This window comes from Triturus cristatus, chromosome 10 (genome assembly GCF_964204655.1).
Source record: "Triturus cristatus chromosome 10, aTriCri1.1, whole genome shotgun sequence".
Classification (NCBI taxonomy): Eukaryota; Metazoa; Chordata; class Amphibia; order Caudata; family Salamandridae; genus Triturus; species Triturus cristatus.
In genome coordinates, this window is record NC_140593.1 from 1,026,430,515 (window position 1) to 1,026,442,716 (window position 12,202).

Genomic DNA, 12,202 nt, shown 5'->3' on the forward strand with positions numbered 1-12,202 from the left:
CTGGATGCACAGACAAATAAATGACCATCTGTGAATTTCAGGACCTTTTCATGGGACAAATGACCACAAAATGATGGCCTAATGCCAACCTGCACATTTTCTTGATAATGCAGTATGAGCATTAGTAATTATCTTAAATAATTTCTAAAACTACTATAGTTATACAACCCCTTCACATAAAGTAACATCAAGCTGAACTCAAATTCAATATTACCATCAGGGAAGGTACTGAATGAAATAAAATAAAAGACTGAACTATAGGAGACGAAGGATCACAAAAAGGATTACCAACATACAAATTACTTCCCTTTAATTTTCAGAAGGTGTCATTTTGAATTCGTACTCAAGTTTCTAACTTTCAGAACTCCAAGCTGTCTCTCTACATACTTTGTAGCACAGGTAAGTTCAAAGTATGCACAAATGATTTAGTTTAGAATTTCATTAAAAAAGTTAGAAATATGTTCGTGTGTAAATCACTAAAAACAATAATCCCATTTTATGCTTAATAATCAAACTTTATAGAAGTGGACTTATTTTTATCTATGGAAAATGTTTTCTTAGTTGTCGGTTGGAATCCAAGGCCTATCCCGCGGTTTTGCTTTAGATCTATTGCCTTCTCAAACTCGGAAAGCAGGTTCTGTTTCAAAGTCTCCTCTCCAGTCCTGCTGAGAGCCATGATGGGTTTTTCTGTCACTGCCGGTGAGAGAGGCGTCAACTGGCTAGACTTCTTGAAGCCACCCATGAGTCTCAAGAATTTCATCTTCTGTTCTGGATTGTCAAACGTAGCTGTCTGCCACTGGCCAACGTTCGCACTCTGTTGGAAAAAGGGATATCATTAGAATGACCTCATGCACAAACTCCACAGCAATAGAGGAATATTGGCCAAGAACGGGAGACGATCAAATATCCTGCAATTAAACAAATGTGCACGGCCTTATCCAACACATTAACTACTGGCGAGTAAAGTCATCGTGGCCATTTTGGGTGTTGCGCTATGGTTTGTAGGAGGAAGGCCCTGGAATACAAATATCAACAAAAACTGTGACACAACAAATCAGTCATGAGAAGACACTGGAGCCAGCTACCATATTATTAGTAGGTGACACATGCTTCTCTCCTTAGACCATGTGAACAGCTGGACCTACACACACATGCCAAACTGTCAAATCTATAAGTAGGTCTTAGACAGCAAAGTCATCTTGCATCCAATCCCCTACCATTCTGCCCCAAGACAATAAAAAAATAACGTTCTGTTCCATCCTGTTTATAGACAGGTTGGTAAATTATTCAACTAGGATGAAGCGAAAACTGCCTAGAATCCGACAAGGTTTTTTTAAGAATGCAAGGAAAATGAGTAGACCACCCTGTATATGCACCTGCAGGTTCAGTAGCCAATGAGAACCTTTCAGACTGTACCAACTTGACAGTCTACCAATTCGCTGGAAGTGTACCAGTGCATCTAACAGCAAAGGCGTGCAACAACAGTAGATGTCAATCTTATTGGTACAAATATCCAAACATACCGAAAAAAGAATCCCAAACCAAATGGTTCATATAAATTTTAAATTACTTGACTGGCTAAGTGGTCTAAAACGGATGAATGAAATCCTTAAAAAATGGATCTTCTGCTTTCCAAGTATGGTGTGCTATATTTTGTGGCCACCTGCTGCACTGGTTTGCTTTTTATTTATTATTGTTTTTTTACAAGTATGCATGCTACCTTTAGGCGGCTTCATATTTACTAGTTACCTTTTAACTTCTCTTGCATGCGTTTGGATTTTTTTTTTTAAATGGCACCCTGCCAAGATCAAACCTATTGATTTTGCCAATGCTTTTTAATCATTGTTAACGTTTTAAATTAAACTCGTAAATCCTCTAGGGACTATCCTTAGAGGTATCGTCATCATACTTTTCTATTAGGCATCTACAACACCACTGATCACCCTCTGACTAGCAGGTTAAGATTTTCAAAAACATTGTAGAGGAAAGACAAAGTGTAGGAAGTGTAACATAACCCCCAGCATAAATATCTAATTTTCAGTCTTGTGGTTTTTGAGTGATTCCCTACAACGTTAAGTTACTGGCATTTGTTTTGTGCACAATGTGTCCCTGGTATGGCATCGTAGTGCTTTCGGTAGTCTTGGCGACTTCCCAAATATAAGACGGGGATTCTGAAACGAATTTTAAAGCCACCCTTTCCTTTACTAGGTCATTTGCCTCATACACCGTAGGGCTCCATTTAATGATTTCGGAGGCTTCCTAATAGGATTTGTTCCTCTAGGCCAAATACTTTTCCTGAGCATTAAAGTCAATTCAGTTGTATTTGTATTATGCATAGCTACCCCAATGGGCCTCCCAGCGCTAGATGACACACAACCCTTCCACTCAATCTAACTGAGCATTTCCTTAACCAGTTTAGAATAGGTAGGTCTTCAGCATTTTCCTGAAGCAAGCTTCTGACGGCTGATTTCTAAGGAAAGCTGGAAGAGCATTCTAGAGTCTAAGAGTAAGAAATGCAAAGGAACGGCCTCAACTTCTTGCACTTTTTAGGTGTCGGCTAGCGAAGGCTGCGCTTGCGCAGTCTCGCTCGCGAGATTTAATGACTTGGAGAAGAGGGGCTTGAACCCGCCCCTCTTCTCCCCTGTTCTCCATTGGCTGGCCTCTTGAATGCTGGCCAGCCATTGGAGAAGAGGTCCCGTCACTCAGATCAGGCCCCGTCCTTTTCAGATCGGGGGGCGTGTTTTTTAAAGAAAGTCTCATTCTCTCCTCCAGCCAATGGCTGGAGGAGAGAAAAGACGCCCCCGAATCCGAAAATGCCACTGCCTTTCTCCGAGGCATTTCTTCTTGACCTCGGAGAAAGGCAGTGGTGTGCCTTTTGCTCTGCCTTCTTTTACTTTGGAGAATGCTGACAGGCAGCCACTGTTATTGAAACCCTGCATGAACTATTTAATTGCACATTTAACTGTCGGTGAGTGAAATTAGATATACGGAATTGATACGGCACCACGATTAGCGCTGAAAGCACTTTTTTTTTCTTTTACTGCTTTGAGTTACTGCGGGCCTCGGCGTGTGAAACTGGATATGCCTTTATCAGGAGAAGCGCGTTGCTGAGATGCGTGCATGTTTTCATGGGGAGCGCTGAAACCACTTTTTTTTCTTTTACTGCTTTGAGTTACTGCGGGCCTCGGCGTATGAAACTGGATATGCCTTTATCAGGAGAAGCGCGTTGCTGAGATGCGTGCATGTTTTCATGGGGCCCGTTGCCAAGTGAAGCGTGTGAGTGGATGTTTTCCTTGAGCGTATTGCCTAGGGAGAAGAGAACGCGAGCAGCTCATGTCAGCAGACGAGGGAGCGCAGGTCATCGAAAGTGTCAGTTTACAAGGATTGTTCAGTGTCGAGGACTTTTCACAATTTTGCAGATTTTGTAAACAATACAGGGTCCTGCCGCAGCTCTTTGATGTGGCAGCCTGCTCCTTGAGAGCTACCGTTCAAAGTTTACTGACGGATCTAAACTCTAAACATGGCCGCTAACCTTTACACTACATAGCCCAAAAGGCTAAGGTGCTGGAGAGGACATTGCGCGTGCGCCTTCCCCTCGCCCTCACCCCGCCTTCCCCCCCTGCTTCCAAGTTTGGAACGTTGAGCCGACAGCCCCGGCCCATCATGTAGCCACCGCAGCTCTGCAACTCCTCCTCCGCTTTGGGCACCAGGCTCTCCGGGCTGTGCAACGAGCCGTGCATCCGGACGTCACTAGCCCACGCGCCCAGTTCCAGCCGCCGGCCGGAAAAAGTGCAGTTGCAACAAGCCGGGGGCGGCGGCTGCCGCCTGCACCCCTCTCGCTCCCCCACCAGTGGCTCCCGGGGCTTTGTGCGCCCTTCCCCCAGTGCGCGCGGGCCAAGGGAAGATGTCTCAGCAGAGAGGAGCAGGCGGAGGTAAGGTGACTGTAAACGCAAAATATGTGATTGAGCCCATATATGCTTCGGTTTATATCTGGGGCGCAGCTTGCTGTATTTTGGTATTTGGTTGTGCATGAAAACAATCTCCCTTGTCCAAGTCCTTTGTAACTTCTAAGTATTCAGTCGATGTGTGATTTGCTAAATAATTGCAAAGCCGCAGTTTTTAGGGGCTTGCAACAATTGAGATTTAAACCCAGGCCAATAAATGCAAGCTGCGTAATTGTATTAGTTTGCGAGACAAATAACGATATTAGAAAGGTACCTTAAATGCTTTGGGGGCCGAGATACTTCTGGTAAAACAAATAGGCCAACTGCTGAAACGTTTGACGCAGTGCATACATATTTCAGAATGTTTAGAGCTTGTATGGGTTGGATAACATTCTCTGACTTGTGCCATTATACTTTTCTTTAAAATGTAGGCATCCTGCATGTATTTGCATCACTTAAGACAGTGCATGCTTCTTTGAACGTGCATACGTCTGCAATAGCCTACTAGGGAATGGACTTTTTGGACTTGTTGAAATAAATGCGTGTGTTTTTGCTCAGCACAAATGTAAACATTTTTGAAAATCTGACTATGCAAGTCAGTGCGCTCCCGTACATGTATGGTGCAGAACCGTGATGTTTCTCTGCAGGGCTGCACCCAGCGGAAGTAGTGCTGCTTGCTAAAATGAAGGGCTGTATTGTTCTTCACTACTTAATTGTTGTACTTGCACTGCCTGCTGGCGAAATCGCTTTATATTGTACAAATAAGTCATCTATAGCTCAAAGACACTCGGTTACTCTCGAGCCAGGTTCTCCCCAAATACCAACTCATGCTTGCATTCAAAGGCATGCTGCTTAGTGACCCGAGCTGAGGGGTGCTACGGGATTTTAATCGCTTGCCAAACATTGTATTCACTGTCCAACATTTATGAAATGCATTTGTTGTGGCCGTCATTTTCCCTCAATTTCTATCGTTTTTGTTGTATCGCACATCTGATGATATAACTGCCCGTTTCATGCGTCTCCCGCCTTATAACCATGCCTCCCTGTCTACGCATTGTGGGGTGCATTTGGTTGACACCCCCTTACCTCTCATTGCTCGATCCGAGATTTAACAAGCATTTACAATGCAACGGTCTCGGCATTGTTAAAGTTAGAGCTATTGGCATTGCTCATGACAATGCCGTTTCTTTAAATGTTTTAAAAACAAAAAACATAAGCAAAAATGATGTCATGAGCAATGCCAATAGCTCTAACTTTACCAATGCCGAGACCATTGCATTGTAAATGCTTGTTATCTTGGGCACCACCAGGGGTCCTTACTTGCTAGAGCGAAGTGCCCTTCCTGGTGCACAGGGAATGAGCACAGAGCAAATAATGGGTAGGCCTGTCTCGTGAAAGGCCCGTTACGCCATGCAGAGATATTTAAACTGAATTATATCCTAAACTGGCAGCCAATGCAAGGCAACCAAAGCTGGGGTGGCTGACTGATGGTTTGGCATTTTCAGAAGGATTTTTGCAGCAGCATTTTGAAACACTTGGAGCCTTTTGATCACGTATTTCGAGCTCCCAAGGTACAGTGAGTTGCCATAATCAAGGTGAGAATTTACCAGACTCTACATCACTAATCTTCTAGTGGGAGCAGGTAACATCTTCAAGAATTTCCTTAAAGATCGTATAATGCCAAAGCATGAGCCTGCCAGTTTCTTTACTTGAGTCTCCGTTGTAAGATTGACATCAATCCAGACTCCCAAGCTTTTCACTGCTTGAGCTCCAGCCACCTAGGCCTATTCTTGCTTACTACTAGAACCTCTGTTTTCTCGCCATTGAGCTTTAACCTACTGCTAGTCATCCAATCTGTAGCATAAAAAGGACACTGAATGGACACTGAATGATAGATGCCTTTGTTGACGAGGAGGCAGCTAGGAATGCATATGACTTGAATAAACATAACATCTCTACTTCAAAGAGGAGGAACTGTAAAAATATCTATAAGGTGAACGGGGTTTTTGGAGCTTTAAAGCCACTGTGTGTACTACATTCTGCTGTGTGCAGGACTATGGTGCACATGTCTGTGCGTTCTCTGGCGTGGAAGTCTCACATCTTTGTTTTGGGCTGGTACAAGGTTGAGTATTGGGGATGACCGATGATTTATGTATTGCATATTATGGTTGTTTGTGCTTTTATGTCACTGTCAGGCACCATTTAGGCATAGTTTGATTTTGTAGTAATCATTGATATGTCCCATTTTGATCATCTATGGAAGTTTGCAATACATTTCTAGGCTTATTGGTTGCTTTTTTTATACCATAAAATACTCTGGCGGCCAGGTTAAGTCCAGGCCTGTAATGACACCTTCTTTGTGTTTTTTTATGCAAGATAAACTTTTGAATGCAACAGATTAACGAAAGGATGTAGATAAACACTTTCCCCCTGTAGGCGCATGAAAACCTGAGTGATGGCGTGGAGTTGGTTGAGTGAGAGATCTTAAGTTACATTTAGTAAAATACTTTGAGAGAATCGTGAAACGTGGGCTGAAAAACTCCCTGTCTGGTTGTGCATGCACAATATGCCCTATAAATTGCCTAAAGCACTTGTTTGTGTAATACACACTTCCTGCTTTGTTGAAGAATGGGTTGTAAGATGCTCTTTTGTAAAGTGTTGCTCTATGCTTATTCCTCTAGGGGGTTATTCTGGGGTTAAAAGGATAAATGAGGATAGGAGAAGGGTTGCTGTCATGCCTTGTAGTCCCAGTGGAGGTCGAATGTGGTTATGGGCCCCTTGTGTTCATTTGGAGGTGAGTGGTTCTCTGTCTTTCTGAAAAGGAAGCGACTGCTACATCTTGTAAACCTGTGTGTTAACCAGTTTCAGACCAGCTCATTCTAACAGGTATGATATAAGACTGAATGCTGCAGGTGCAACTAATTGAGAAACAGCAGAGGGGACTTGGAGGATGTTCTGCTCCTGGTGGGGGATCCTTAATTATAAAGAAGAGACCTCTTTGAATATGCTGAATCTAGCGTAATGTTTCTTTACTATGAACCTCTAGAATTATAACCCTTCAAATGTGTTGGGATTGAGTTCCTTAGATTATTTTTGGATAAAAGGAGATTTAGCTACTACAAAAATAATATAACTCAGGCTAATGCATCTAGGGCGTTTGGATTATAACAGCTAGAGTTTGACCAGAAAACCCTATCGACCTATGTGCACTGCAGGTACAACCAGAGATACAGGCGACCACGTTGAAAACTGTTCTTGAGTCTCTCCCGCTGGCCACATCCAGTCCCAGCCCTCTTGTCTGATCTCATTGGTTGAATGTGTCCCTTTGCAGCCTATCCACTCATGAAACAAACCTGGGCTTCAAGCTAAGAGTCTGTCCAGTTTTAAATGTAATGGCTATAGGTTTAGAACACGTCCGTTTATGGACACTATTCAGACACTTCTACTCTAACAATCAAAAGGGGTCATTTAGACAGCTATGTTCAAAATAAGATAACATTGGACAGTTTTCATATTATAGATCCCATTGGTACAGCTGGATAGACTGGACTGGACAAGGCAGTCAAATGAACATTGGTCACAGCAGTTTGTATCTGTCCGGGAGAGGGAAACTAATCCAGCATTACTTGAATGCTGCGTCCCATTGAGGATGGACCTAAGACACTTAGGGTTCCGCCTGTACATTTGCTGTTTGCATTTCGGTTGAAAGGATTGGAAGGCTGTCCCATATGTTTCTTCAGTATAGGGCTAAAACTAATGAGGTAGACTTTGTTACCTACTTTAGTATCAAGATAAAACTATTGGCAAATGTAAGCTGTGCACCGTATGGTTAATGGTCGATTCGAACAAATTGTAGGAAACTATAGGCGGAAAGATATTCTCACAGGTATGGTATGTTGTACATATATTTATTTATGAAAATTTAATGAAGAAACTCAGTGACGGTAACTAGTTACATACAATTTGTGCACGCTCCATGAAAACCCATTTTTAGGACATAAACTCTGGTACAAGTTTGTTAAATGTCTTATATCATTTAATAAATAACACATCTAGCTATGAACTAATATTCAGGGAGATATTTTACCAGGTTGTCTTGGAAAGTGGTCCAAATGTTGATGTAATTATAGCTCATTAAATCCTCGGTTTTAAGTAAATTTAGCAATTACTTTGCAATCAGTATTAACTGTAATCTTCTTTGGCTCGCTTTACGCAGCTGGATAACTAAAGTTATTGTTCCCCTGTCTTCTCTATCACAAAAATGCTGATATCGCCAAGTAATTTATTTTCAATTGCAAGCGAACATCATTTCTGCCTTATTTAACAGATGATTAAATATCATCTTCTTCAAAGAACTGAGAAGCTTCAATTTATTGTAATTTGGCTTCCTCGCCCTTTTAGAGTTCTCATAGGTTCTTTGATGTTGGCAATAAGCAGGCACACATGCCTCATAAGGTTACTCATCTACTTACACTTCAAAGAGCCAACCATTGAGATAATTTTAGATGTTAATAAAGGGGTGTTACTAAAGTCCCACCCCCTCTTAAAGACAGTGATTACATCTGCTGTGACCAAAGCGCTATTGTAGAGAACAACAAAGGGACCAGACTGTATTGCAGATTGATAGACACGAATCAAGATGTCAGTGATAGGGAAGCAAAACACTAAAACTGTTAAGAAAAAACTACACATATTTTAGGAACATTTGGACTTGAAAATAGAATGAAGGGGTTTGTTCTTCCTGTCCTTCTGCATGCATGATCTCAATATTATCACAATGTCAATATATCTTCAGACAAGGTCATCAAATTGTAATTTTCATTCTTTAAGGGGTAATCTGGAAGAGGATAAATTATACAGGCTATTTGTTCAAGCTAGGTCTCAGGGCAGAAAAGAGAAACTGGGGGCTCGCTGAGGCTCCACGCGAAAGAGGCAGGATGCTCAGTCTGAGCAACGGTGGTACCATGAACAGGAACAGCATCACATGGTGACTGCACAAGACATCATTCAACACCCTGCAACTGAACGATGCCGTTAGGTAGCATAATATGATTGTTCAAGGGCACAGGCTGCTAAAACAAATAGGTTTACCCAACATCTCCAAAATCACAAAAATGTGGCAGGGCCTGAGGAGATGCAGGTTAGAAATGTCCCTGGTGCCCAAAGGAAATTCAATGAACCACAATAAACAGCTGTTTGCACTAGTTCCTCATGTCGGATATGCTAAAGCAGTGCACGGGTAAGACCCAGTTGGCAGAAAAATAAGGGCGGTGTGACTACATATGGTATCTTGAATATTTAAGTAAAAAGGATAAGTCACCAACCAACCAGGGTTTCCTCTGCTTCACAGCCCAGGATGAAGTTTCTCATGCTCTTCTGACGCTCACCTACTGTGACATCAAACACTCTCTTCCCTATGCAAAGACCTAGCATTCCACCATCACCCTAAACATCAGTGACGCTCACCTCTGCATGCCTTAGCCACACACACAAACGCGCACACACTGGACATGCCCAAACATGCATTCTCTTTTCACAATGCCTAATAAAAAGGGGCAATAGTGGTGAGCCCTTGGTCTTTCTTTTTTTTTTTTTTTTTTTTTGAAACAGTTTATTGCAGTTCGTAAAAGTTACAGGTATGGGCCTACAACCATCCGGCCGGCCGCTAGAATGACAAAAAACATATTGCACACATACAGTAAAAGTCTCTAGGCAGTGCAGAGCAGTGAAAACAGGAGTAATCAATGGTGCAGGCCACACAGCTCCAAGCCCACAGTACGGTTCCCTTTTCTTGAAACAAAACAACACCAAAAAACCACACCCGCAAGGCAACCCGCAATCCAAAATAACAGCACGTGCTCCATAAGTGGGGGATCCAAACCAGTAGCAAAACTCTGGAGGGGGGAATGGGAATAGATCAGGGACTGGGGGATCTCGCGCCCGCGGCTGAGGGAGGGGGGCCGGCTAGGGAGATGGAGCAGGCGAGGCAGCCGGTAGCAGTGGCGGCTCACAAATACCCCCGCGGTAGGCGTTCCAGGGGCCCCAGAGTTTCACCCACGCCCCAGGCTTACCTCTCGCCACATACACCACCTTTTCACGAAACATACACCAATCCATATGCTCTTTCCAGGCCGACACCGCAGGGGGCCTCTGGGATCCCCACAATTGAGCAATGTCGCGCTTGGCTATCATGTATCCCAGAGTCACCCACCGCGTCTGCGGGACCGAATAGTCATTCGGTTCCCATACATTCAGCAAGCATCTCCTCGCTTCAGGCAGCAGCGCAACACGCGTCACCACACGCAGGACCTCATGCACACCACGCCAGAATCGCTCCACCTTCGGGCACTCCCACAGTATATGCATGAAAGTCGCCAACGCACCACAGCCACGCTTACACATTCCGTCACCAGCAAAACCCATACGCAGAAGCCTTGGCCCCGTCACGTAAACCCGGTGAAGGATCTTGAGCTGGACGAAACGAAGGCGAGCCGGGATGGCCACCTCTTTCGGAGAGGCCACCGCGGAAATCCAATCCTCATCGTCCAGCTCCAGCCCGTCGGCAACCCAAGCCTCGCGGAGATTGGTCAGCAGGCACAATCTATCGTTGATCAATTTTTTGTATATGAGGGAGATCGTGCTGTCCGGGACATGGCCATCTAAGACTCTGTCCTCCAGGGGGGAAGACTCCGGAATGGATGCGACATCCGGGAAGACGGAGCCCAGCGCGTGCCGGACCTGTAGGTACCGAAAGTACTCACTGCCCTGCAGCTGGAACTCCGCCTGCAGCGTCTCAAAAGTTTTGAATCCCCCCCTCGTCCAGAGATCTCCCACCGTGCTGATTCCGATCGTGTCCCACTTCTCGAAGCCCTTCGACGTCCACAGGGAGCCCAACCTCTCAGACGCATACAGCGGTGACGCCCGGGTCAAACGGTCCTTCCACCCCATAGCTGCATTAGCCGCGTGCCAGACACGCACCATGACACGCGTCGGTCCCGTCAAACGGGAGTCGGGCGCGCCCGCGTAGAGCGCTCGATTGTAATCGCCACCGGGCAGGAGCATCTTATCCATCTCAAATGCCGGGTTCAAGGCGGGCCCGTAAAGGCCATGATTAATTGCAGCTAGTTGGGAGGCCCAGTAATACCGTTTAATGTCAGGGAGGGCGACCCCCCCATCGTACCACGGGAGCGTCAATTTAGCCAGAGCAATGCGCGGCCTCCCGTCCCAGAACAGGCGCCGCTGGAGGCCCTCCACCTCACGAAAATAGCGTGCCGGGACCAAGTCCATAGTATTCTGGAGGGCGTAGAGGAAGCGTGGCAGGGACATCATTTTAAACAAGGCCGCTCGGCCGAGCGGCGAGAGCGGCAGACGCCGCCAGCGCACCACGTCCTCCCTCAAACGCCGAAGGGGGGGTAACAAATTCTGCTCATAGCGGGCCTCCGGGTCAAGAGTGATATAAATACCCAGGTACCGAAAACCTTGGGAGGCAATCTGGATCGGACAGTCCCGTGGTAAGGCCGGAGCCTCCCCGGAAAGCACATAGACACAGGATTTCGCCCAGTTGATGACCAGGCCTGAGTTGCGACCGAATGAACGCAAAACATCAACCAGGACGATCAGTGATTTACGCGGGGAGGCGAGATACAGAAGGATATCGTCAGCATAGAGGGACACACGGTCCTCATGCTCGGGGGTCCAGCGGAGACCACGGATAGAAGGGTGCCACCTCAGCCACTCCGCCAGGGGCTCCAGGGCCAGAGCAAACAGGAGAGGCGACAGGGGGCAGCCCTGTCGCGTACCCCTCCCCAGCGCGAATGGGGCCGAGACGCGCCCATTCACTACCACCTGCGCCAATGGGCCCGAATATAGCAATTTGACCCAGCTAATGAAGCCCGGGCCAAACCCGAATTTTGCCAGCATCGCCCAGATGTATGGCCATTCAAGCGTATCGAACGCCATGGTGGCGTCCAAGGACGCCAAGATGGCCGGCTCCCGCACAAATGGGACACGCGCGAGCACCCCGTGCAAGCGCCGCAGATTGAGCGCCGTGTTGCGGTGCGGTATAAAGCCAGATTGGTCTTGGTGGACCAAATCACCTACCACGCCAACCAACCTGTTGGCCAACACCTTGGCGAGGATTTTGGGCTCCGCGTTCAAAAGCGAAATCGGCCTATAGGATGTGACCCGTTCACGGGGCCTCCCCTCCTTGCGGATCACCACAATTGTGGCTAGACGCTGGTCCGGCGGGAGGGAACCCC

General features: G+C 45.9%; 1 protein-coding gene across 2 annotated transcripts in view; it reads right to left on the reverse strand.

Moving 5' to 3' along the window:
- Window positions 1-293: 293 nt before the first annotated feature.
- The window catches only part of KNOP1 (lysine rich nucleolar protein 1), a 123,571-nt gene continuing 111,662 nt past the window's right edge, over window positions 294-12,202 (reverse strand). For both annotated transcript variants that reach the window (XM_085629070.1, XM_085629068.1), the window contains one exon: window positions 294-814. In XM_085629070.1, coding sequence (XP_085485196.1) covers window positions 503-814 — 312 coding nt within the window. In that variant the 3' untranslated portion in view covers window positions 294-502. The remainder of the gene's footprint in view (window positions 815-12,202) is intronic.